Source organism: Eumetopias jubatus, unplaced genomic scaffold (genome assembly GCF_037043125.1).
Source record: "Eumetopias jubatus isolate StellerSeaLion01/CBP00866 unplaced genomic scaffold, mEumJub1_p1.0 scaffold_16, whole genome shotgun sequence".
Classification (NCBI taxonomy): domain Eukaryota; kingdom Metazoa; phylum Chordata; class Mammalia; order Carnivora; family Otariidae; genus Eumetopias; species Eumetopias jubatus.
The window spans coordinates 16,637,320-16,665,034 of NW_028274822.1; the positions used below are offsets into that span (position 1 = coordinate 16,637,320).

Below are 27,715 nucleotides of genomic sequence, written 5' to 3' on the forward strand. Positions count from 1 at the left end.
CCGCCGGCCTCCGCTTCCCAGAATCCAAGATGGCGGGATCCAGGCAATGGGGTTCCCTGGCCAGAGTTCAGCCTCTTTTCTGCGCCGTGCTGCTGTCGCTTAGTCGCTTCGCCGGGAGCGACGGCATGGGAGGCGACCCTGCGGCCGCTGGTGCCGGGGGCACCGCAGCCGCGTCGCCACACCGCCGTTTCGAGTACAAATACAGCTTCAAGGGACCGCACCTGGTGCAGAGCGACGGGACAGTGCCCTTCTGGGCCCACGCGGGGAGTAAGCCGGGAAAGAGGGCGGGGGGCCAGGGTCCCCTCCCCGCCTTGCGTCTCCTCTCCTCTCCTTTACCTTGTTCCTGCTGCACACCACTAGCGCGGTGGACCCTTCTCAGCAGCCCCTCCTGCAGGTCGGCTCTGGTCCGCAGGGCTCTCTCCGCCTGCGCCCGACTCTTCTCCCCATTCTGCCCACCCCTCGGCCTCCTGTCCTCCTTTCTTTAATTTCGTCCGTTCTTTCCGTTGAGTCTGGAGGTGTTTTGTTACTTTCCTACACTTGCAAGCACTCAAACTGTCTTCTAAGCATCGCATTTCACTCTAACGCCACGTCTCTACGCGAACGTCCCGCAGCCCCACCCCCGGCCATCCCAACCTGAGACCTGTTCAAGCAGCTTCCCTACCTCCTTTCCCGCTGTTCCTACGTCCTCCCCTGCTGTCTTTTCTCCGGTGTAAGCAATGGTTAATGCTCCAGTTTGTACCCCCTGACGACTCCAGAGATGGCTGGCATATATTGATTTTAGAGTTGTTTTTAAGTCTTGTTATGTCCGAGGACATTGTTACGCTCTTGGAACTGCTACACCTTGAATTTGCCTCTTTCAGTGACTTGGTGTGATCTTTGATCTTTTCAGTTTTATCAACACATTATGTAACAAGAGTCCCACTCATCCCTTTATTTAGTAGAAGGGATATATATATTTTTTGGTATTGTTTCTGCACTTGATATGTTAAAATAACATTACATGTACAGCCTCTTAAAAGTTGTATTTAGTTTTTTTGAAAATTGAAAGTAATCTGTGCTCCATGTTTTATTCACTCTGTGTCACTGTTGGTAGATAAGAGAGCCTTGCTAGACATTTACATATGTGAAAGAAAATGTATCTGTACTTTCTAGTGATGATGTGTCACTGCTGACTAAGGAATCAGCCATAACACTTGGCATGCTGTAAGCTCTGTTCCGTGACCATCAGATGCACCCTTTGAAACAAGTGGCAAATGCCTTTTTATGGGGTGTGAAGTTCTGGCATTTTGAGTTCCATCATTGTGTAATTAAACAATCACTTATATAAGGTTTGTATACATCGTTTTAGAATGTCAAGTGCTTGAAACAAAATATTCCATTTCTAGAAAGTAATTACTGAGTAGGAAACACACTTTTAGGAAGGACCATTTCACTGAAATTAATGTATAATTTGAAAGTATAAAATTTCAATTTGCCTTAATGACCAAGTCATTAAGTATTTGAAATAGAGTGCAGTTATTTTGTTATTCAGCAGGCATTTGCTGTGTGCCCACTCATCAAGGATATATTGCTGGGCTTTTGTTACCAAGGTAACATTGTTCCTAATATACAAAGATGCTGCAGGTGTACCAAACACAAGTTTTGAGGGTTTTTGGTTTTTGTTTTGGAGTGATGATGAAGTTTTCGGTAGTGGTAATGAATTTGCTCACACTTTTTCACTTCTGCATCTCTCCCTTGCCTGCTTGTTCTTCTGTCTTTCACATTTATTATACCACACACATCAGCCAATTAAGAATGTTAATCAACTACTCAAGTTAGCTATCTTGACTTTCTCTACAGAGCCTATACCCAACTAAACTTGTCTCCTGCAAAAATGTCAGGTCGTGTCCCTGGGTGAATTAAAGTTGTATGACTAGACTGAATTTGAAATAAAGGGACTAGTGTTTTAGTCATGACTTTTCTGCATACTGACTCTGGGCATCCCTGCTGTGAATACCCCTTGCTTTCATTATCACTAACTTTTACAGTCTCATTGTTTTCTTAACTCCATTGATCGTTTTTTCCCGTCTAATTTTACCCTGAGATCCATTATTTAGAGCAATTTTTTTAAATAGAGATTTAAGATTTAGTTTAAACATGGCCTATTACATTCATCCCCAAATGAAGACCAGATCGATGGTGTTTCTTTTCTTAACTCTAATGTCCTTTTGTACTGTTAGTACACATCCTGGGTTCATAAGGGCACAAAAATGATCACAGCAATTTGTAACCCTTTGTAGTTCTCAGAGCTCTTTCGCCTGCATTTCTGATTTGATCGTTTGTAGGCAAGGCAGGTGTTACCTGTCTTAGAGATGAAAAAACTGCTGCTCAGAAAGGTTAAGGTTCTTGGAGAAGGTTACATAGCTAGTGTCAGGAGACTACAACTCATATCCAGGTCTTCTGATTCTGTGTCCACCACTCTTTCCATGAGGCTTGCCCCAACCTTTAAGTGCTTGAAAGTGATGGCGACAGTGACTGATCTTACTAAAGTACCTCAACTTGTCTTTTGTCAGTTTTTCCTAGCTGTAAAGACATGATACAATTATTTCCCAGAATGGATGTAAGAACTGGTTAATAGCTGAGAGGATATATATGTTAAAATTGTTCAAACTTAGGCCTGATAGGTGCTTTAATAATATCTAGTTCTATAACAGGACTAGCTAACACTTATTGAAGTACTTCTGTGCATTATATGCCTATGAGGTTATTAGAGAGATGGAATAACTTGCCTATAATTAAACAGCTAGTAAGTGGTGGAGCTGGGATTTGAACCTAGCTTGGAGATGCAAACCACCATTTTGGGGATCACAATTCTCTTTGAGAATCTGCTGAAACTAAAGAACTGTTTATTGACTTGAAATTCAGTTGACCCTCTCCCTTAGAAGAATATATATGCACAAAATTTTGCGTATAAGTTTTGGGGTGTTTATGGAAGTGACTGAGCCCAGCCCCTTCATTTTACAGGTGAACATATGGTGAACCCAAGACAGTAAGAATTATTTGTTCAAAGTCACACAGCTGAACTGAGACTAGGAATAAGTCTCTTGATTCCTAGTGGTATGTTCTTTTCACACTGTTTGAGCTTTCTAACATTTATAAACTGGTAAAATAGTTCACAGTTTTAAAAAAAATACAAGTTTTTGAGGTACTTGAAAAAGGATAGTTTTCAAGTACCTCAAATCGAATAGTTGATTTGCTCTTCAAGCCATAATTTCCTTCCTCCTGCCCCTTGAATTTTTAATGTATTACAGCATTAATTTTATTTCCCCCCAGAAGTATTTCACTATTCAAAAGATGGGGATGGGAAGGTTGTTAGAAAGCTCTAAAATTTTATTTTCTTATTATTTTTAAGTATTTTATTTATTTTTTTACTATTTTATTTTTTTTGAAGATTTTATTTGAGAGAGAGAAGAGAGCAAGAGAGAGAGAGAGAGAGCACAAGCGGGATGAGGGGCAGAGGGAGAAGCAGGCTCCCCGCTGAGCAGGGAGCCCGACCCGGGGCTTGATCCTGGGTCTCTGGGATCATGACCTGAGCCAAAGGCAGACGCTTAACTGACTGAGCCATTCAGGTGCCCCAAAAGCTCCAAAGTTTTAAAGTTAAAACTGTCAACATGTAATTTTTTCCGAACAAAATTATTGTACAGGTTACCGAGTTAAAATTAGATCTCTGTAGGCATATGGAACAGTTTGGTGATGGTTCCTTGAGTTTTACCTAATTATAACTTAAAGTTCTTCCCTGATATTTGTTCTAGATGCTATTCCAAGTTCAGATCAAATTCGAATAGCACCATCTTTAAAAAGCCAAAGAGGATCGGTGTGGACAAAGACAAAAGCAGCCTTTGAGAACTGGGAAGTTGAGGTGACATTTAGAGTGACTGGAAGAGGTCGAATTGGAGCTGATGGCCTGGTATGATAACTTCTTTAACTTAGAAAGTGTGTATCTATGCATATACCACTAGCCTCTAAATGTCCCTTGTTATATTTACAGGCAGTTTGGTATACAGAAAATCAAGGCTTGGAGGGTCCTGTGTTTGGATCAGCTGATATGTGGAATGGTGTTGGAATATTTTTTGATTCTTTCGACAATGACGGAAAGGTATATATTTTTTAAAGATTTTATTTATTTATTTGGGAGAGTGAGAGAGAATGAGAGAGAGCACGAGAGGGAAGAGGGTCAGAGGGAGAAGCAGACTCCCCACTGAGCAGGGAGCCCGATGTGGGACTCGATCCCGGGACTCCAGGATCATGACGTGAGCCGAAGGCAGTCGCTTAACCAGCTGAGCCACCCAGGCGCCCAGAAAGGTATATTTGTTGTCAGGACTATTACCTACTTGAGCATATCTGCTAACAAAAGTTAGGCTATGAGAAATATTGCTTATTTAACACTTTTGTCAGGTTAGTAGTTTGAGAAATCCCCAAAATATATTCTAAGTATGATGATTAGTCTTTATATAACTGAGACTTTAGAAATTTAAGCTCTTTGCTCCTGATTTGTCATACACCAACTTGAGGTTGTAATGGAGTTCTTACTCTTTAGAACTTTGCAGTGACCTCCCTCCCCGGTGCTCTGTATGTGCTTAGTAATTTTGATGCATAAGCCTGAGTCATTTAGAGGTAGGCAGTGAAACCGGCAGTGTTTAGTATTATAGTCTGTTTTCAAGAAAAGACCCTATGCATTACTACTACTAGCTCACATATTAATATACCTTTTCATATGTTAATCCCTCCATTTGATCCGCCAGTATCTCTGAGGATGTCGTTAAGAGAGCCTAAAACAATTCAGAACAAAATGTACTTGGGATTTAGTAACATTAACTTGTGCTGTGTTTGCAGCCTTAAGATTGATCTTTGTTTCAGCTGGTAGTTTCTCTGCTGATTGTCAGAGGTCTTTATTAGCAATTTAAAGGAAAACTTAATAACTCCTTGAATGCTGAGGTATATTAGTCCTTCTGTTACTAATCTCCCTTGGGTCCCACATAGTGAATCCTCAAATATGTGTTGTAGTTGATTATTCACACAGGGCACATCATCAATCTTTACTGAGGTGTTAAGAGACTTTTTGAATGATTATGAGTTTACTAATTTTTTCTAAATAAGTGGAAATCTTTTCTATTATTTTAAAATTTTGAGTCCTAGAATTTTAGAGATATAAGAGACTTTATAGGACTTCTAGAATGATCTAGAATTCTTTGACCTAAGGACTTTAAAACAAATACATTCTTTTTATTTTTAGAAAAATAATCCTGCTATAGTAATTATAGGCAACAATGGACAAATCCATTATGACCATCAAAAGTAAGTGTGTGTTTTTTATATTATTTGATTGCAGCTTTTTGGAAACCTTATAAAATGTATTGTTTCAAATTTGAATATTTTTCGGATGAAATAAGATTATTAATTTTCTTGATGTATTTTGAAACTTGGTAACAAGGTCTTATTTTAATTTGGTTCTGTTTTAAAGTTCATTCTATGGACCACCTCAGATTTCAAACATAAAAAAGAGTTGTTTTATTGAACCTAAAATTAGATAATATTTTGAAAGATTTATAAAATGTTCCTGGTTCTCGGTGATGCCATTAATCATGTTTCTTTCATCTTTATCTTTGAAAAATAAAGTTGAAACCCTTGACCAAACTAATGGCTGAGCAATTTACACCACCTTACTCATCCTTCATGTTGCTTTATGTAAAGATTCTCAATAGGCTACAAAATTTCTAAGTGGTATATTTATGATGTGTATGAATTAGGTATGTACATTTTTTATTTTTCATGTTTGTTTTGGGAGGAATTACCTTTGAGCCGATCAGTGAACTGTAAGAAAAATTACTCATCTGCACTTCCGTTTACTGTTTCCTACCTTCGTGATTTTTGATCCTTCTAGTTTGTCATGACCACCTGTGGGAGCTATTTAAACCAGAGGTGCCAAGGCCAACCTCCTTGTCAGTCTGCTTCAGTTGACTTGGGGTGGAATCTAGGCATCTACATTTTTAAAAGCTCCATATGTATTTCGATTCTGCCCTGACGTAAAGGACTATTTTGTCCTTCTCTCAGGTAGAGGAGTAGAACTTTCCTTTTGCTGTCGGCCCATGGTAGCTTTGGCTTCTGACGTTATCCACGAGTTCTGACAGGAATCACAGAAAACTTGTGCATTAACTTTGTGTCTTCTGCATACAAATGGCTAACAGACACATGAAAAAATGTTCATCATCATTAACCATCAGGGAAATTCAAATCAAAACCACACTGAGGTACCACCTTACACCAGTTAGAATGGCAAAAATTGACAAGGCAAGAAACAACAAATGTTGGAGAGGTTGTGGAGAAAGGGGAACCCTCTTACACTGTTGGTGGGAATGCAAGTTGGTGCAGCCACTTTGGAAAACAGTGTGGAGGTGCCTCAAAAAATTAAAAATAGAGCTACCCTTTGACCCAGCAACTGCACTACTGGGTGTTTACCCCAAAGACACAGATGTAGTGAAAAGAGGGGCCATATGCGCCCCAATGTTCATAGCAGCAATGTCCGCAATAGCCAAAGTGTGGAAAGAGCCGAGATGCCTTTCAACAGACGAATGGATAAAGAAGATGTGGTCCATATATACAATGGAATATTACTCAGCCATCAGAAAGGATGAATACCCATCTTTTACATCAACATGGATGGGACTGGAGGAGATTATGCTAAGTGAACTAAGTCAAGCAGAGAAAGTTAATTATCATATGGTTTCACTTATTTGTGGAACATAAGAAATAGCATGGAGGACATTAGGAGAAGGAAGGGTAAATGAAGGGGGGGAAATCGGAGGGAGAGACGAACCACGAGAGACTACGGACTCTGAGAAACAAATTGAGGGTTTTAGAGGGGAGGGGGGCGGGGGGATGGGTTAGCCCGGTGATGGCTATTAAGGAGGGCATGTACTGCATGGAGCACTGGGTGTTATACGCAAACAATGAATCGTGGATCACTACATCAAAAACTAATGATGTAATGTATGGTGACTAACGTAATAAAATTAAAAAACAGACAAACACAAAAAACTTTGTGTCTTCTGAATAAGTAACTTCCAAATATCCCAAGACTGTCATAACTTGATATTATTTTATCTTTCTGGATGGTGATCATTTTAAATAGTGAGTTTTTAGATATTGAGAAGCTTTCTTACCTTTTTTGTTTGTTTTCCCTTTCTTCGTACTACAGCGATGGTGTTAATCAAGCTTTAGCAAGTTGCCAGAGAGACTTTCGTAATAAACCCTATCCTGTCCGCGCAAAGATTACGTATTACCAGAAAACACTGATGGTAAGTAACATGCACTTAGAGATACTCAGATGAACAGTATTCTGGTAGGACTTACCATTCTGAATCTGATAAAAATTAAAGGCATGTAAATTTGGATATTGGTTTATGTACTCAGCGTTGTGAAGAGAGAATGGAAGTGGCTTCAGAGCTTGGCCTGAGTGGTCATGTGTTGTAAAACCTTTCCCGTAGGTTTGCATTCAGTCAGTACATGTTTGACCATCCTACTTGCTAGATGCCACACATTACACACATATCCGAGCCATCCAGATACGAATCTGAGTAAGAGAAAGGTCATTTTCTCCAAAGAGCTTGTAGTTTAGTGGAGGGGAGACACTTGTGTAACATTACTGTGCTAGGTGGGAGACGTGTCACAGCACACATACCATTAAGGAATCAAGGGGTTGGAATCTTGTAACTGCAAGTGGGCGTGGGGAAGGTCAGGAACAGTTTCTCAGAGCTGAGCTGCATCAGGAAGGGGAGGCGGAGATTTCCAGGGTGGGATGCATATTCAAGGCAGAGAAAACAGGCACAGGGACTGGTGAAAGGTTTGGGAAAGGCACATGATTTGGAATGGCTGGAGGATAGAGCAGACTGGGGAGTGGGGTTGAAAGGTCAGTGGTGGCAAGTCACGCAGGCCTCGGGTAGTTTATCCTGTAAGGAACTGTTGGAAGTTTTAAGCAGGAAAGTGAAATGATCCTATTTGTAGTTTGGGTAGATGACTTAGGCAGCAGTGTTCTTATAATGGTATCTGTGAAAGGAGACTACACGTAATGGGCCATGCCTGGTGCTCTGTACTTTAAGTGCAGTTTCTCACTTATTTTTTCCAATAGCCCTATGGGGCAGGCACCCCCATCTTACACACGGGGAAATGGGATATGGGATATTTTAAGTAACTTAGTATCATACCACATAAGTAACACAACTGTGATTTGAACCGAGAGAGCCGTCTTCCCTGCAAGACTCCCCTTGTGGTCTGAGCCAGGGGAGAGGAAAGAAGGGAGGAGAGGTGATTAGGAGGGAGAGACTGTGCTTGGGGGTGGGAGGGTGTGTGCAGTGGGGGAGTCAGAGATAGTTCCTGGATTTCTGGCCAGTTGTACAACTAAGCTAAGAAGCAGCACATTTTTGAGTTTGAGTGAGGAGTGGGAAGGTTGGGAGTTGGTAATGAGTTTAGTTATATAGACAAATTGAGTTCAGGGTAGTACTTAAAGTGGGTATATCCTGGGATGCCTGGGTGGCTCGGTCAGTTAAACGTCTGCCTTTGGCTCAGGTCATGATCCTGGGGTCCTGGGATCGAGCCCCTCATTGGGCTCCCTGCTCAGCAGGGAGTCTGCTTCTCCCTCTCCCTCTGCCTGCCGCTCCGCCTGCTTGTGTGTTCTTTCACTCTCTCTCTCTCTCTCTGTCAAATAAATAAAATCCTAAGTAAATAAAAGAATTAGTACTAGGCAGTAAAGACTCCTAATGGATTTTCAGTTTGTTCAGGTTCAAGGGAAAAGTATTGGAATAGTTGAAAATTTTTAGTGTTAGAATTAGGGTTTGATTAACTTAATACTTTTTGTGTTTTATCTCTCAAAGACAAATGTCTTACTGATTGTTGATTCTGATTTAAAGCACTGTAGAGGAGAACCATTCATAAATGATGTAAACTGAAATTGGAGCATTACTGATCAGAGGGAACAGAATATTAATGTTAGCTAACTAAATGGCAGGTGGTTTGAAAAAATTGGTAGTAGGGGCGTCTAGGTGGCTCAGTCGGTTAAGCGTCTGACTCTTGATCTCAGCTCAGGTCTTGATCTCAGGGTCGTGAGTTCAAGCCCCGCATCAGGCTCCACTCTGGACATGGAGCCTACTTAAAAAAAAAAAAAAGAATTTTAAAAGAATGGTAGTAGTTCACATGTTTCCGTCCTACGTCACAAAGAGATTGACCCTTCATATTGACAGATGTCTCACTCTCTTGCCAAAAATGCGGACAGTGTACTCTATCATTTTACCTATGCGACTAAATCCTACCAGTCACTGACAAGTGATGGTTGCATCTGTAAGTAATAATAGAAGTGCCCCACTCTGGCGCCACAGCCCTCCCCTGGCTTCCCCTCTGGCTCAGCCACCCTTACGCTGGGTTGTTGGAAGTGAAAGCCTGGGCCACTGCTTAATTGGGATCAGGAGAAGGGTACCTGTGTGTCTGCCGGGTTCCTGTGCTGCCTTGGGATGCCAAGATTTTTTTTTTTTTTTAAGACATTTTGGGTTATTACTTCAAAAATACATTCTGCAGAGAAGAAACTTAGGTGTCCTTTTAGTTTTTTCATTTTCTGCCTTTGTGTCAATATGACTTCTGTCCCTTCTGTTGTCTCTCTGCTAACTTACCACTGTCCAGTCACACCCCCTCCCCAACTGAATAAAGAGAAGCTTACTCCTTGCACAGCAATCTATTTCATATAATTATATTTAATTCTCAACTAGCTGTGGTAAAAATTGTAAATTCAGCCTATTCGTTTGAGCTCTAACACTGGGGTTTCGGAACGAGTCTGGTCCCTCTTCTGTATGAACCATTCAAAGGAAGTCATCGTGGTTCCCTGAGTCTTCTATTTTAGAAAGAGTTTCGTGGAACATTATCAGATATTTCTCTTTAAGCCTTTGACACTTTGTAGGATAAAAACTTTAAAGTGAAATGTCTTGTATAATGATGCTAAATAAGTGAGGTAATTTCATGGACAGGGGATTACCCTTTATAATAGCGAGAGAAAACTGATAGCTTTTTGACGGTTAGTAGACCAAGTATAAAGATCAATTAGTCATAAATTGACTATTTGAAATTAATTTTATAATGTCTTGTAAAAGCTATAGCTGCAGTATGTCTTTTTTTAGGTAATGATCAATAATGGCTTCACACCAGATAAAAATGACTATGAATTTTGTGCCAGAGTGGACAATATGGTTATCCCTCCTCAAGGGCATTTTGGAATATCTGCTGCAACTGGAGGTCTTGCAGGTAAATCTTGCTATCTTTTAATATTAAAAGTTCGTGTATTGAGTTTCATTGGGAATAGTCTATTTGGAGAAATGCAGACTTACTTACTTTTAACCTTTTTTTTTTTTTAAAGATTTTATGTATTTATTCATAAGAGAGAGAGAGGCAGAGGGAGAAGCAGGCTCCCCGCTGAGCAGGGAGCCCGATGTGGGACTCGATCCCAGGACCCTGGGACCATGACCTGAGCCGAAGGCAGAAGTTTAACCATCTGAGCCACCCAGGCGCCCTACTTTTAACCTTTTAGGATGAGCTGTAACCTTTACATAGTCTGCAGAGCTGGTCTTTTGGTATCTTGAATCTGCTCATTTTCTACTGATATTCTGTAGGTATAGAGTTGGCTGGGGCTGCATACAACTGATGGTCGACATTTATTTTTTTTTTTAAAGATTTTATTTATTTATTTGAGAGAGAGAATGAGATAGAGAGAGAGAGCATGAGAGGGGGGAGGGTCTGAGGGAGAAGCAGACTCACTGCCGAGCAGGGAGCCCGATGCGGGACTCTCCGGGACTCCAGGATCATGTGATGGTCGACATTTAAAGTCAAGGCTATAATAGGTTAATTGCCAAGTGGTTTAGGATCCTGAAAGTTGTCACAGCACATTTAAATGAATTTGGTAGCCTGAGGAAATATTATTGGGGATTAAAGTTTTTTTTTTTTTTTTTAAGATTTTATTTATTTATTTGACAGAGAGAGATAGCGAGAGAGGGAACACAAGCAGGGGGAGTGGGAGAGGGAGAAGCAGGCTTCCTGCCGAGCAGGGAGCCCGACGTGGGACTCGATCCCAGGACCCTGGGATCATGACCTGAGCTGAAGGCAGACGCTTAATGACTGAGCCACCCAGGCGCCCCTGGGGACTAAAGTTTCAAGATACATTTACCATTTTTGCCCCACATTTGGTGATAAATGAACTTCTCGTTCGACGTTAATACCATCTTGTGTTTAAAAAAATATATATCATCTTGTGTTTACATGGTATGTTTTGTATAATTTTTTATTATTTTCAAATATATAATTGTTCCTTACAACATCACAGGGAGGGAGAGAGAGGATAGATTGTTTTACTTATTTTTAGTTAAGCTTGCCAAATCTTGGATTAAAGTACATTATAAATATTACATGGCCAGTAATGGCGGCCAAACCAAGGCAGGACTTGGTTTGGATTTCTGACTCCTGGGTCCAGTGCTCTATCACGCTGTACATCTTTTCCTGAAAAGTTACATAACTTACACACTTGGAGTGTTACAATTTTCTCTTCCATCTGGTTGTATATCTCAATCTCCATAATAGCGGGAAGAAAGCATAGAGATTTCCAGTTGGAATTAATTGCTCTTGCTGTGCAGACATGACTAGCCAGGATTGGTATTTTAGGTCAGCATTATGAGGTTTGATCTGCTAAGTCCGTTTTCAGCTTAAGCAGCCTGAAATTAATTTGATTTTTAAAATATGATTTTAAATAAAGTAAAATTGTTCATATCTGCTGTGTGAGGGAAACAAATATGAATGATGTATATAGATAGGGTGGTCATATTATCTAAATTGGAATGTTTTGAGAATAAAAGAAGATGCTATTAGTAATGCCAGGACAACATGGATAAATCAGGACTGTCCCAGTAAGCCAGCACAAAGCAATGTCAAGTTTGTAACAAGAAAGTAAGGCAAGTAGCGGTAAGTACTGTAAGAAAGATTGAGAGACAGGAACGGAAACACATGAAGGACAGGATTTTGTCTCATTTGGTTGGGACACAGCCTGTGAGGGAGATTTGTGGGAAAATATGGGAAGATCTTGGTGTCAGATTTAGGAGTCTGGGCTTGTTTTGACCCCTCGTTTGTTTATTCCCTGATCCCTTATTTATTAAACATCTGTTATATGTTAAACACTGTTAAATATTATGGTTTAGGATAAAAGAAAATGAATTTTAGTTTATCTCTGATGTAAATCTTTCTGGTGAATTTTTATCTCTAAGCTCACAGCACCATTGCCTTTACCAGATGAGAGCTGATTTTTGTTATTTTTCATATTGATTATTTTTAAAGCAACAGATCTCTCTAAAGTAACTTCACAACCATAAAAATCTGTTATGGAACTTTGTTCAGATTTTTTTTTTTTTTTTTTTAATTTGTAGATGACCATGATGTCCTTTCTTTTCTGACTTTCCAATTGACTGAGCCTGGGAAAGAGCTGGTAAGTATACATTTTTTTTTTTTTCCAAAGTTTATTGCTGAAAACTTGGGAAGCCCAACTTAGATTTGGGTCTTGTTTCTGCCTGTTATTGCTGTTTGATCTTGTAAAAGTGACTTAACCTCTGTACCGCTCCATTTCTTCACTGGTAAAACTGAGACATTGGTACCGGCCACCTTGTGGTGTCATAAGCATTAAATAGGACAGTGAATTCAATAAATGGTAGTTGCTAGTGTTACTGTTTTGTTGTAATTATTAGTAGCAAGAGTAAAATGGTTTTGATTTAAATAAATTACATTTTTATGTTAACCTTTCAACTAGTGGTTGAGTAGTTCAAATGAAGGGGAAAAAAGTATATTGAGGTTTATTATTTTCTTATCTTTTTAATTTTTTTTAATGATCTATTCCTAAATTCCAAAAAAGCCTACCCCAGATAAAGAAATTTCAGAAAAAGAAAAAGAAAAGTATCAGGAAGAATTTGAGCACTTTCAACAAGAATTGGATAAAAAAAAGGAGGAATTCCAGAAGGGCCACCCTGACCTTCAGGGGCAACCTGGTGAGTTGGAGGAAGCTATGCTCAGAGCTGCACAGGGGTTGTGGCACATGCATTCATCCCATCCTTGAGCTCTTGTCTGGCATATCCAAGTCATTTCCAGAAGCAATCTATAAGCAAATCTTCTGCCATCACAAGGGTTGGAGGTTGATGTTTCTACCAGTAAGGGCGTGGCTTAGGAAAGCATGCAGTGGGTGATACTGGGTGATGTGCTTGAACAGTGATCCCCTGAAGTGCAGGCTCTGTGAGGACAGGGATTCTGTTTTCCTGTTGACTGCTCTGCCCCCCCCCCCGACACCTAAAAAACATCAAGAACCCAATGCTGACCTAGTAGTTGAGACTCAGTAAATATTTGTGGAATGAAATCATCTAAAGTTTATGCCTTTCCTTTGAGTGGCACACATTACCTTATTAATATAGAGATAATACTGGAAAAATATCAAAATTCTTGTGAAAGTAATATAAAATGATTCTCTAGCTCTCCTCCCCTTACTGCTCGACAGAACTCTAGACTTGAAAATTTGCAAATTGTAAAATAATTAGTCTAAGCCAATGTTGAACTTAAGTGTGCTGTGTGCCAAAAATAAAACACGAGAAGTCCAAGTAGAGTGGCTTTCTATTATCTGCTAACTTTTATCTGGATTGTTCCCACCAGCACAGATGATCAAAGCTGTATTTAATATGGCCCATAGCTAGCTTTTGTACTCCCTGTGATTCTCTAAATGATCAATAATATAAATCAGACTTAAAGAAGATAAAAATGAAAAATAAATTTAATTCTCTTCTTGAATTTGTTTTAAATATCACATATGATTTGTGAGTATATCCTGAAGCTTATTGTAGTAAGTGTTTGAATGAAATAATTTCCAGCACAATCAGCTTTAAAAGGGAAATCAGCTGTTCTCAACTCCATTGTTAAATTCATTACCTAAGTGAAAGGCACAAATTTTAAAAGCATAGTTTGATGAATTCTGACAAATTTGTATACCCACTTAATCATCACTCAGGTCAATACATAGAATATTTTTATCACCCCAAGATGTTCCCTCATGCCTCTTTCAAAGTCAGCCTCCCTCTTCAGAGGCAACCACTATTCCGGATTTCTGGTAACATAGATTAGTTTTGCCTTTTCATATAAATAGAGTCGTATAGTATATTTGAAAGGAAATTATTTTTAGGTGAAAAAAATTCAGAACTAATTTATAATAGGTGTTCAGCCACCAGACATGGCAAAAAACAAATAGTAATGTTGTCATGATTGAATTGATTATCTGCATGTTCACTGTGGAGGAGGTCATACCACTGGAGTAGATCATATTGGTGATGTTCTAATTTTAGTATATGTTGATACCTCCAAGTCACTTACGATGTTTCCAAAACTACATGTGTTGGTGGGGCACCTGTGTGGCTCAGTTGGTTAAGCGACTGCCTTCGGCTCAGGTCATGATCCTGGAGTCCTGGGATCGAGTCCCACATCGGGCTCCCCGCTCAGCAGGGAGTCTGCTTCTCCCTCTGACCCTCTTCCCTCTCGTGCTCTCTATCTCTCATTCTCTCTCTCTCAAATAAATAAAATCTTAAAAAAAAAAAAAACTACATGTGTTGGTGATTTTGATCATTTTAATATGCAATTTCCATTTCAGCGGATGAAATATTTGAGAGTGTAGGAGACCGCGAGCTGAGACAAATCTTTGAAGGACAGAATCGTATCCATCTTGAAATCAAGCAGCTGAACCGCCAGTTAGATATGATTCTTGATGAACAGAGGAGATACGTCTCTTCCTTGACAGAGGAGATCGCTAAAAGAGGATCAGGAGTCCCAGGGCAGCAGGGCCGGGTAAGCTTTGCAAGCAAGCATGTGTGCCTTAGGCAGCCTCTGATGGAGGAGGATGGATGGCGGAAAGGCTGCTCCGCCATATGTTCCTACAGAACTGGGTTCTTCTGTTTTCCTCCAGATCACCCAACAAGAGCTGGATACTGTTGTCAACACTCAGCACGAGATCCTGAGACAAGTAAATGAAATGAAGTAAGTCTACAGAAGCCACGTCCAAGTGTTAGGTGATATCCAAAATCCAAAATCCAAAATCCATGGCTTCTCTCTCCCTCTGTGCAAGCACATTATTATCGTAAGAATTCCCCATGAGGGTAAGAATCACATTCCAGATTCATTTTATAAATCAGGGAGTGGAATATACAGGAACCTTTGATACTCAGAAACTGCCAGTAGGCCTAAATGTTTGAATTGTTCTAAGGCAGAGGAGAAAAAAATGCTTTAGCATCTTTAAAAAAATACATTTGTCACAGCTACTTGACAGCCAGAAGTATTCACATATTTCTAAAATAAAAAGAATATGTGTAATATATAACAATTCTGTGAAGAATCCTAGAAGGGTAAGCATGCATAGCACTGTAGAACTGTAATACACGTATGCCTGATGCAGGAACTTCTTTTTGATGGAAGGAAACCATTTTCAAGGAAATATGCTATGTATGACTACCTCTCTTCCATTCCATCTTGTAGTCTAAGAGAGACTGGACAGGGTTGGAACAGAGAAGAGCTACCGTGTCCTTGGAACTTTGAATGATAAGTTTCTAAAAAGTGTTCACTTACACAGATAATTAACAGCTTTCAATGCCTACAGTAGAGAAACAGCCAAAGTGTTACATTTTATAAGCTAACTTTTTAGAGCATTGCACCAACCAGTACAACCCTTGACAAACAAAAATGTCAAGGTGAGTTCTTTAGCACTGGAAAATTAAACAGTATTCGGTTAATACACACAAGGTGATAATATCCACACCTAGAGATGAAAGGCAGCCCCACTTGTAACTGCAGATTGGTTCTTCTTTTCACTTTTACTGTCTCGCATTTTTAAAAATCTTTAAGTTGTGAGCTCATGATTAAAATATTTATGATCCTAAGTGAATAGTTAAATTATTTCAGAAATAGGGGCACCTGGGTGGCTCAGTCAGTGAAGCAGCTGCCTTCGGCTCAGGTCATGATCCCAGGGTCCTGGGATCGAGCCCTGCATCGGGCTCTCTGCTCCGCGGGGAGCCTGCTTCTCCCTCTGCTGCTCCCCCTGCTTTTGCTCTCTTGCTCTCTTTGTCAAATAAATAAATAAAATCTTTTTAAAAAAAATTCTTTCAGAAATAGACTGGGTCATGTGACATTATTTTAAAAAATCTTTATTTTGATCTGATTTTAGACTTCAGACATTGCAAAAATAGTACAATTTCCATTATATTCCTTTCCATCTTCCCCTAATGTTCACAACTTACGTAACCATAGCACAGTTGTTAGAGCCAAGAAATGAACAGCGTTACAGTACTATTAACTAATGATCTTATCCAAATTTCACCCGTTTTCCACGCATGCCCTTCTTTCTGTTCCATGATCCTATCCAGCAGCACACATTGCATTTAGTTCTATCCCTTTAGACTTCTGCAGTATGAAATAGTTCATCTTCTCTTGTCTTTCATGACCATGACGGTTTCTGCATTAAGCTGTTATTTGGTCCACTGTCTCTCGATTCAGGTCTGTCTGGTGTTTACTCATGATTGGATGGAGGTTCTGCATTTTTGACAAGGATACAACACTGTATCATGTTCATGATGTCAGTATGTCTTATTTCTGTTGTTGGCTGGGATCACTTGGTTATGGTGGCTTTTTCCTGCTTTCTCTACTTTAAAGTTACTGTCTTTCCCTTGATGCTTAATTATATTTTGGGAAAGGTACTTTGAGACTATGTAAAGATATAAATATCCTGTTTCAGTTTAAACTTTTGCTTGCTAATTGTAGCATCCACTGACATTTTGCCTGAAACAAGAATGAGGTATTTCCCAAATGCTGGGGTTTTTTTTTTTCTCTTTTCATCATTCCTTCCCATGTATTTATTGGAATTCTGTAAGGACCGGCTCTTTTCTGCCCCATTTATTTATTTAATCAATTATTTATGTCATACAGGCTCATGGATATGTATTCTGTGGGTTACAATCCCATACTATCATTATTTACTGCTCAAATTGTTCTGCTCTGGTAATTAAGAACTCCTCCAGGTTGGCTTCTGTGTTCTTTCAACAAACTGTCATCTTTTTTTAAACCATTTCTTTAACTTTCTGGTGCTACACCATGTTTCAGGCTCATTTTGTGTTTTCTCTGCCCCGGCTCTGGAATCAACCACTTCTCCAGTGAGCCCTGGTTCCTTTTATTGAAAAAAGGTACTTAAAAACCCAAGATCTGGGCAGTACGTGTGCTCACTCCCCCTGTGGTTCCACTGCTCCTAGGCCCTCTCAGTGACAGAGCTAGGGAATAGATGAATGTTTACTAACCCACGCATACACACATATCTTTATTTTTGTACCCATCACTCTCATTTGTATTAAAAAGACCCTGAGATTATCCAGACATTTTGGATTCTGGTTGGACTAGACTAGGCTGAACATTACAGAGTTGATTTTCACCTTCTTCTTTCCTTCTTTGAAAATTCTTTCTCCAGGAGGGAGAAGCCTGGTTTTTATTATCTATAATGTACTTACTTTTTTTTAGTGTGCACATAATGTACCCATAAAGTGGTTTCAAATTGTTAACTAATATCCCCATGAGGAACATATTTACTAATAGATTTATGTAAAGATCCTTTTGCATCTAACCTTATAATTTGTAATGCAGACACTATTTTCCAGACAGCTAGTTAGTTCAGTTCTCTCCCCACTGTCTTCAGTACCGTTATGCTGTGCATTCACAACAGAGTTACGTTCTTTGTTAGCATTTGTATTCGTCCTACATCCTGGTTGATCTTAATCATGTATATTTGGGGTATGTGAAGGTTACATGAATACGATGGTTCTGAGAGGTTCTGAGTCGAAATTTATGTGTTCACTGAAGTGTCACTCCCTCTTCAGCACCACCACCCCATTCCCATTTCCCCCCTTTCTAGCCTTTTCCCGCCCACCCCCCATTGCTAACCTATCCCATTCATTTCTGGTTTCTTCTTCTTGTACTTTTTCCACACATGTATTTTCTTAGATCCCCTCCTTTCTTACGTGAATGGTAGTATATTCCAGATACTCTTGTGCTTTGCTTATTACACGTAATAGTGGTACTAGAACATCTTAAGATTCAATTGGTAGTTAGTAAATCCTAGCCATCTGGCTGTATTATCCATGAAAGCACTTACTTAGAGTAGTTAGCAATCCTCATAAACTCCCACTTACTAATTGAGAACGAATGTCATGCATACCATAAGTTAAGGTAAAAACTGAACTCAGATTTCTAAATTTATCCTCTAGAGGTTTTTTTCCTTCTGGATTAGGCTTCAGAAAAAAAACCGTAAAGAGAAAGGAAATATTTATGTTTTGTGGAATAGGCGGTTTGTGTCTGTGGATTTTCATCTCCTTAGAGAATCATAGAATTTTTTTTAGCAAAAACATGTAGTACAATTCCCTTCAGTTTACCGAAAAAGAAAAAAAGGTCCTGACTGATAAAAGGTCCCAATATAAAAACAGTCAGAAGTAGTTTCATTATCTCCTCACTTTCAGGTGCTATTTCTAGCATACCAGAATGCCTTGCCAATTTTTATTTTCATTAAACATTTTCAAACATACAAAGAAGTTGAGCATAAAAGCCATCCCTCATACTCCATCCCCCAGTTGCAACAGTTATTAATAACTGGATGTTGTCGGCCTGCACTGTTCATTATGAAGTACCCCCTTCAACCCCTCCAAATTTTCGTGGCGGTCACAGCCATAACCTGAATCCATCATTTCCTGAGAGAGCGAAGAGGGGCACTCTCGCTCTGAAGTTCCCTCTCCATTTATTTTTATTTATTTATTTATATTTGAGAGAGAGGGAGCATGGGTAAGGGCAGAGACAGAGGGAGAAGCAGGCTCCCCACTAATAGGGAGCCTGATGTAGGACTTGATCCCAGGACCCCGGGATCGTGACCTGAGCCAGAGGCAGACGCTTAACCAACTGAGCCACCCAGATGCCCCATAAACTGTAGTTTTATAAATTGATTTCCAATCCTGAATACAATTCAGTATTTCTAAATATTGATTTTTTTTAATCTAATATAATGGGCTTAGAAGTATATCTAACCTTTTGAAATGCGCGACTGAAAAAAATCATTTTTCTGGCAACTCCCTTATCTAAAGGGATTTTCTGTTTCAGGAATTCCGTGAGTGAAACTGTCAGGCTGGTCAGCGGCATACAGCATCCTGGATCTGCAGGTGGAGTTTATGAGTCAACCCAGCACTTCAACGACATCAAAGAGCACCTTCACATTGTGAAGCGGGACATAGACAACTTAGTGCAGCGAAACATGGTAAGCTCTTGCCTTCTACTTTTATCATCATCAGTCTTCCTTAGAAAAGAAAGAACACATATTCTGAAAATATTAGAACTTTTTACTTAATCCTAATGTTCATTTTTAATACTCAAGGTAGAATTATTCCATATGATCCAAATGTCTTTATGTTCCATGTTTCCATACCCTATTGAATATAATTTTTTTTAAGATTTTATTTATTTGGGGGGGAGGGGCAGAGGGAGAGGGAGAAGCAGACTCCCTGGTGAGCAGGGAGCCCGACGTGGGACTCGATCCCAGGACCCTGGGATCATGACCTGAGCCGAAGGCAGATGCTTAACCGACCGAGCCACCCAGGCGCCCCTCCATACCCTGTTGAATAGAATTTTTAAAAAATACATTGCTATTCCTATCATTGGAGCTGTCACAGTCTCAGACTTTTTTCTAGATTCTTTCTGTAAATTTTCTTTTAAAAAAATGGCTCTTATTATCAGTAATGATATCTTTAAACAGTTTTAAAAAGGTGAACATCTAGGGGCGTCTGGGTGGCTCAGTTGGTTACGCGTCCTGGGATCGAGCCCCGCATCGGGCTCCCTGCTTGAAAGGGGGCCTGTTTCTCCCTCTCCCTCTGCCGTTCCCACTGCTTGTGCTCTCCTGCTCTCTCTCTGCCAAATAAATAAATTAAATAAATAAATAAAAATCTTTCATTAAAAAAAAAAAGGTGAACATCTCTTGACCCTGAGACAGACGCTGGGTAGCTCCCACTTCTCTGGGCTCTGAGGAAGCGCAGGTCTGACACTGGATGATTGGTAGCCTCTTTCTTTAAGCAAGATTCTTCTTTTTCCAGCAACTTTTCCTCTCTTACTTGGTTCACTTTTTAAAAAGTTGTTTTTGTTTATGGGCGCCTGGGTGGCTCAGATGGTTGGGCATCTGCCTTCAGCTCAGGTCATGATCCCAGAGTCCTGGGATCAAGTCCCGCATTGGGCTCCCTGCTCCTTGGGAGCCTGCTTCTCCCTCTGCTTCTCTCTCTCTCTCTCTCTCCCCCTCTGTCGCTCATGAATAAATAAATAAAATCTTTAAAAAAAAAAAAAAGTTTTTTTTGTTTGGTTTTGAATTTGGTTTAGTTTATCAGGCCTTTTTTTTTTTTTTTTTTTTTAAAGTATAAGCCCCATCTACATTTTTAGAAATTGGCCATAAATATTAAAGATAGGTAACATGTTTTCAAAGTTAAACATGCATAAGAGACAATATTAGATGACAGACCTGTGGTACTTACAAGTTTTTCAGTTTTAAGTTTTTCCTTAACTTACTTACTGGCTTCCAAACCCTTATAAAATTCACAAATGTGGGGTACCCGGGTGGCTCAGTCATTAAGAGTCTGCCTTCGGCTCAGGTAATGATCCCATGGTCCTGGGATCGAGTCCCACTTCGGGCTCCCTGCTCGGCAGGAAGCCTGCTTCTCCCTCTCCCACTCCCCCTGCTTGTGTTCCTGCTCTCACTATCTCTCTGTCAAATAAATAAATAAAATCTTTAAAAAGAAAAAAATTCACAAAAGCTTGTAGCATTTGCCTCTTCCCTTTCCAGTCCAGTCTCCTTGAAATGACCAACACTAAAAATTTGCTGTGGAACAACCCAATCAAAAATGTGCTAGAGAAATGAACGGAGTGTTCATGGGAAAAAGCTTGTACCATATATGAAAAGATGCTGAAGCTACTTAAATAACAAGAGAAATGGAAAATAAAACTCTCCTGTGATACCACACCTGTTTGACGAAAAGCCAAAGTCTGACAACATACTCCCTTGCCAAGGCTAGTAGCACATTGTTAGAGGGCGTAGAACATGGCACAACCCTTAGGAAGGAGAATTAACAATGTATAGTAAAAATACACATTCATTTGCCTATTGAACCTAGCATTTTTTACAGATACACTGGCAAAAAAAAACCCAGATACCTAGAGGCACCTGCGTGGCTCAGCTGGTCAAGCATTTGACTCTTGATTTCAGCTCAGGTCACGATCTCGGGGTTGTGGGATGGAGCCCCGCATCAGGCTCCGTGCTCAATGGGGAGTCTGCTTGAGGATTCTCTGCCTCTGTTCCTTTCCTGACTCCTGTGTGTGCTCTCTCTCTCAAATAAATAAATCCTAAAAAAAAACCAAAAAACCCAGCATGCTCAAGGCTATTCTTGCAGGACTATATCGAATAGCTCTAAAAGACTGGGGACAGATTAAGGAAATGGGAAATAAGTAACAAGATGGTAATTATGAACCCAACTGTATGGATAATTATACTCAATGTAAATTTCCTGTAAATTTGTATCTAGACTAAACCTCAGATGGTTTCTCACATCTACAGAGTAAGATAGATTCAAAGAAGGCTAAATTTTACACTTGTGCTTTTTATTTCTTCCTTATTAGGGAACAATCTGGGGGGACTATCGTTTCTCTGTCCACTGTTTCTTGCTTTTCTTAATATAAGCAGAAACTATATTTTTACAGATAGTAGCAGACTATACATATTTATCTTCTCTCTGCTTTCTTTCACTTACCGGGGTGGCCATAGTGGTATACAGATACTTCGTATTCCTCTTACAGCTGCTTGAACCCCATTATGTGACTGTATCATAGTTTATCATTTCTTATGAGAAGTCAATCTTTTGTTTCTCTGTACCTAATGTGTCTTTTTTCTCTGCTTTTAAGATTTTCTCTCTGATACTGATTTTCAACAGTTTATGATATGCTTTGCTTTTGTTTCCTTTTTCATCTGCTTGGGGTTTAATATCTTGGTTCTGTGAGTTTATAGTTGTCATTAAATTTGGAAAATCTTCAGCCAGCCTGAGTTTTGCCTGCCGTGGGGCTCGATCCCACAACCCTGAGATCATGAGCCAAAAACCAAGAGTCCCACGCTCAACTGACTGAACCATCCTGGGGCCCTTTCTAATTTCCATTCCAATTTCTTCTCTGATCCATGGGTTTGAAGTTGTCTTTCTTTGGCCTTCCCCCACGAACCCCCCCCCAAAATGCTGATCCCATCATTTCTTGCCATTTTGTTCACTGCCTTTGCCTTCAGACAGGTGTTGTTTGTTTTGGATTGGATTTGTTTCTAGCTCTGCTAGTTGTCTTCTGCTAGGTGGTTGGTCCATATTACCCATTCTACCTTCCCAGAAGTTCTAGTACCTTATAGGTTATGTGGAGCTTTTTATCTTCAAAAGTTTTTTAAAAATATCTATTATCCTTTAGGAAAGAAAGTTAATATGTTGTTAAATAACTTTCCGGAGGTCATTAACTAGTAAGTGGTAGAAGGGAAGAACTTAGGTCTTTAACATGTAATCTTGTCTCCTTTATATTTTCGGATACTGCTAAATCTACATTTTTATGTCTTGGATGTTCGTATTTTTCAAATATGAGTTAAGAGTTTTCTTAATGACCATTACCTGTCATCCAAAGCACTGTGGTTTATTCCGAGTTCTGTTTGCGGTTATTCTCTCCCAGTTTGGGCCTGTGTTACGGTGCCCAGGCTGGTGCTGTGGGAGGTATGTATGTACTGCAGGGCGGTGTCCCACGGATGGAAACATACTGAGAACAGCTAATCCAAGAAGCTGTTCTGTCTGGTCTGGATACCTTGATTAAATCTTTGTCCCTGGTATTTAATTACCCCCTTAAAATAGAAAGAATACCCATGGAAATAGGAAAAGAAACATTTTTCAAAATACTAATTGGTAATATTGGCTGCTAGGAGGTTGGGGAGGATGAGGGCTAAGAAAAAGCCATTATATTTGTCAGGCAGTTCATTGGTGAGGTGACGATGTAATTGCCTGAACCAGAACACTTTTGAGAATAAAGGGGATATTATTAATAATCACTGTAGTACAGCAAGTATAAACTGAGTGTGTTCAGGGAATTCGTGGTCTGTGACCATCAGGAACACAAAAAATCATCATCATCATGCTGAAGATTCGAGCCAGATGGCAGTGTGTTAGTGACTGGACTGTGAAGGTAGAGGCCTTCCAGTGTCAATTCCTCTTTCAGAAAGTTCGGTGGTGGGGGTGTCTGGCTGGTTCAGTCAGCGTAACATGCGAATCTTGATCTTGGGGTTGTGAGTTTGAGCCCCACATTGGGCATAGAGATGACCAAAAGAGTAAATAAGTAAACTTTATTTAAAAAAAAGGGGGGGGGTGGTAAAAGTTAAGGGGGTGGAAGATATTTACAGGACAAATAAATGAAAATCTTGAGTTTATGTAGTTAACCATGAATTTAATAAAGGTTTCACATTTATTTCTTTTTCTAAAATACCACTTGGACTAATTGTAATAGTTCTTTGCCTTATAGCCATCAAATGAAAGACCAAAATGCCCAGAACTGCCACCATTTCCATCATGTTTATCGACGATGCACTTCGTTATATTTGTAGTGGTACAAACGGTGTTATTCATTGGTTATATCATGTATAGGTAAGTCTAAAATTTGACTCAACCTTTTTCTGTATTTGTTTTGTTTTATTTTATTTATTTATTTATTTATTTTTAGGATTTTATTTATTTGACAGAGAGACACAGCGAGAGAGGGAACACAAGCAGGGGGAGTGGGAGAGGGAGAAGCAGGCTTCCCGCAGAGCAGGGAGCCCGATGCGGGGCTCAATCCCAGGACCCTGGGATCATCACCTGAGCCGAAGGCAGACACTTAACGACTGAGCCACCCAGGCGCCCCTGTATTTGTTTAATTTTAAATATTCAAAGTAATCTGTATGTGTAACAACTTTCAGCACTTGTAAAATTCGGTTTACCGCAAAGCAAGTATTATTTCTAGTCTATTTCAGTCAGGTGGGAGTGCATGTATAGAAAGTATGCTTACCTTAATGCATTTTATACTTATACTTCGAAAGTATAGAAAGTATGCTTATCTTAGTGCATTTTATACTTCGAAAGGCAATGTATATTTCAATTCTAAGCAATCCTGTTTCTTTATGAAGTAAAATATATAGAACTTTCAGATTTTTTTCTTTCTCTTTTTCCGTAGGACTCAGCAAGAAGCAGCTGCCAAAAAATTCTTTTGACCACCATTTTCATATGTCTACATCATGTATGTATGTACAAAATGTCTTTTTGAGGGAATTTAAGTATTTAAATTGCTTCATAGTCTAAATTATTAAATTTTATATAAAATGACTTTAAATATTGATTTGCAGTAAGAATAAACCTTAAAACAAAGACAAACACATGTAAATTTGTGCATAGTACATAAATCTATTTAAATTTCAGTGAGTTTCTGGCCAGTAGAATACAGCCACTGAACAGAATATTGATAAATAAGACGGTAAATAATAGAAATGAGGGGCAACCCCAAGATGTGCACGTTACCCCTAGGCCCAGTGTTGAACGTTTCTTTACTTAACATCAGTACACGCGCCCTGCTGCCCCCGCGCTGAGCCCCCGTCCTGTTCATTTCATCACCAGAGTCTTGTCTAGAGGCCCCAGCAGTCCTTTTATCCAATACAATTCCCTTTGAAATCAAAGAATATTTTGTCTGAGAGCTTTAGGATCTAGATAATAGGCTTCAGAATGTTGAAGTATCTTTCCCTCTGATTATCAATGATGCATTTCACTTTTAAAGGAAATTTTGGGGGAAAATTAATAGCTGCTCTTTGCCTGAAAAACCGTTGAGTTGAAAATGTTCCTCTCATAACGGTTTTTATGGTTCTGCCTGGTGGTGTGCTCAGTTCATGACGGCTCATATTCGTGAACGTCTCCATGCCAACGGTATCAGTTCCATAGTATGAAAATAATTTTTGGATTTATGTTTGTAATTTAAGGAACTTATTTCTCCCATTTTGTATAGTATGTAAATTCAGCTCAGATTGCATGTCCTGAGGAGATTTTAAGTTCACCAAAAAACCTACCACTGCATTTTGGTTTACATCACTCCATACAATCTGGTGTCGTTTAAATCAAGGAGGCTGGAATAGAAGCAGTGTTAAGACGTTTGAAGACAAAATTTGAAAAATAGAATCAATACTTCTGATTTCTTTTTTTTCCTTCCTTCCTTCCTTCCTTTCTTTCTTTCTCTTCTTTTCTTTTCTTTCTTTCTTTCTTCTTCTTCTTCTTCTTTTTTTTTTTTTTTTTATGCCAGAACTAAGGATATTGTGAAGCACTTGTTAGGAAGCTTAACCTTGAAATGTCAGCCTGGAAGGGGTCGTGGTGGTCTTTGTCCGTAGTTGTCCTAGGTGTTACAGAATCGGTCTGTAAAGGACACTTTGAGATGCAGACTTGGCGGTGTTTTCACAGCTGGTGTAGACCTGTGTTTGCCGACTTCAAAACACTCTTTTACCTCTTTTAGCTAAGTACTTATCTTTCATTTGTCACAGAATCCAAAATAAGTTATACTGTTTTATAAAACAGTACCATTCCATTCTTCCAAATCTTCATAAATATGTTCTCAAATGCCATCTACAGATTGGGCTGACTGCCTAAAATCTATACAAAGACCATGAGGACCTCTGCATTATAGCAGTACCTCCTTCGTACTGTGTACACAAACAGTCCTAGCATTGCTTTATAATTATATTAGCATTTATCCTGGAATGCTGAGTAAGAATATTCTAATAACAACGCACTCTACTTCAGTCACTTTAACAGAGAAAATGATTCTCTGGTGTTTCTCCTTTGTGGTATTCACATTTTGAAATTCATGTTCCAGAGCCGTCATCACAGGATTTGCTCTTAATCTATGGGGAAAATAAAAAAAAAAAAAAACCTTCAGAAGAATATTTAAGTTGTGGGCTGTGAAAGTTGGGAACTCCTCTTGAGATAAAAGGCTGCAAAATATCCAGTGTTATAAACTCCATGGTCTTGTGTGCCTGAACGGACTAAAGGGACACCAGGCATATGTGTGCAGTGGACATTGTTCAGGCGACAGTTCGAGAGGAATTGTGCTGACCGTTACTAATTCAAGTGGAGAGAGCTATTATGAAAATGTGTGAATCTTTTTCTTTTTCACTTAGTAATTTAATTTACTTGAAAATCACTCAGTAAAGCAGTTCGCGCAGGCTGTTCATCATTTTATTTGAAAATCGGTTTATTTTCCTCAAAATCATTGACTTTAAGTAGCTCATTTCTGAAGAAAAATGTTTACTCTGTGGAAAAATCAATCACTGCCAGGATTCTTTAATTTCTGTACTATTTTGTATAATTAAATTTGTTACCTTCTCTCACACCAGCAAGTATTTTACAGGTGCCTTGGATTAAAACAAAATTGATTTTAAAATTTTAGTGTAAGTCATTGTTCCTGTGATACCACTTTTAAAAAGAAATCCAATGACATAACAGCTAATACTTTTTTTTAATGTACCTGTTTGTGTTCTAATTGTTTGAATGCTTTATTCAGCTTGAAACTTTACTAAGAAGCCACGAACAATAAACAATGTTTTGTTGTGTATTAAAGGGACATCGGTGTTTCTCGAAGTGTGGTCCGTGGGTCATGGTGTGCTTGTGAAGCGTACAGATTCCAGGCCTCCATTCCAAACCACCTGAATCAAAATTCAGGGGCAGGGCTTCAGAATATCACTTTTCAACAAGCACCTCAGGTGATTCTGAGCACACTAGTGTCTGAGAACCACTAAGATAGGGAGTGGGGAAAGAAAACTCTTTTGTTTTGTTGGTTTAAAGCTGAGCTGAGAGCATAATATACCATTTTCATTTTCGATGACATTAGCAAATGTGCACTGATTCATTTATTCTTACAATGAATGTTTTCCTTACTAAAACTCTTGGTTTGTTAACAACCACAGACTAAACCCAGATTGTTGCCTGTAGCTCTTGGTACTTTGGTTGATAGCTTTTAAACTTACAAAATCATCAGATCATGGTCAAGCCATGAAAACTCCCACCTCAAAGTCTGCCTGCTAAAGCATTTTGCTTTCCTGATTGCAATTTTTGTGACATTTTATCTCAGACAGTTGTACTTTTTTGATAACTTAGGGAAAACAGATTACTTGAATAAGGGATTGCCTGACCCTGTGCATTGCAGAGATACAATCTTTGTAAAGAACTTAAATAACAGTTGTGAATATTAAGATGTGATTATCTTTTCCTGTCCATGTGCTTATTGCAGGGAAATAGTGAATAGACGATTATATGGGGGATTTTTTTATTTATAAGATCTAATGTAAAATCACCACTTGCAATTTTTTAGATCTGTACGTTGCCTGTTTAATATATTTCTTTTAAAGTTTAAAAGGATTTTCTATCCACTGTTAATTTCAATTGGATAACATTTTGTCAAGTGTTTTTTTCTGATTGTTATTTGATGCTAGCTGGAATTCAAGAAATGA

General features: G+C 39.2%; 1 protein-coding gene across 1 annotated transcript; it reads left to right on the forward strand.

Moving 5' to 3' along the window:
- On the forward strand, nucleotides 1–27,694 carry LMAN1 (lectin, mannose binding 1). Its single transcript, XM_028103013.2, has 13 exons — nucleotides 1–267; nucleotides 3,792–3,946; nucleotides 4,028–4,135; nucleotides 5,273–5,334; nucleotides 7,235–7,334; nucleotides 10,197–10,320; nucleotides 12,483–12,541; nucleotides 12,962–13,094; nucleotides 14,732–14,925; nucleotides 15,044–15,114; nucleotides 19,258–19,411; nucleotides 23,719–23,840; nucleotides 24,406–27,694. Exons 1-13 carry the CDS (start codon nucleotides 30–32, stop codon nucleotides 24,440–24,442), a joined length of 1,557 nt encoding a protein of 518 aa, XP_027958814.1. The 5' UTR covers nucleotides 1–29; the 3' UTR covers nucleotides 24,443–27,694.
- The last annotated feature ends 21 nt before the right edge of the window (nucleotides 27,695–27,715 follow it).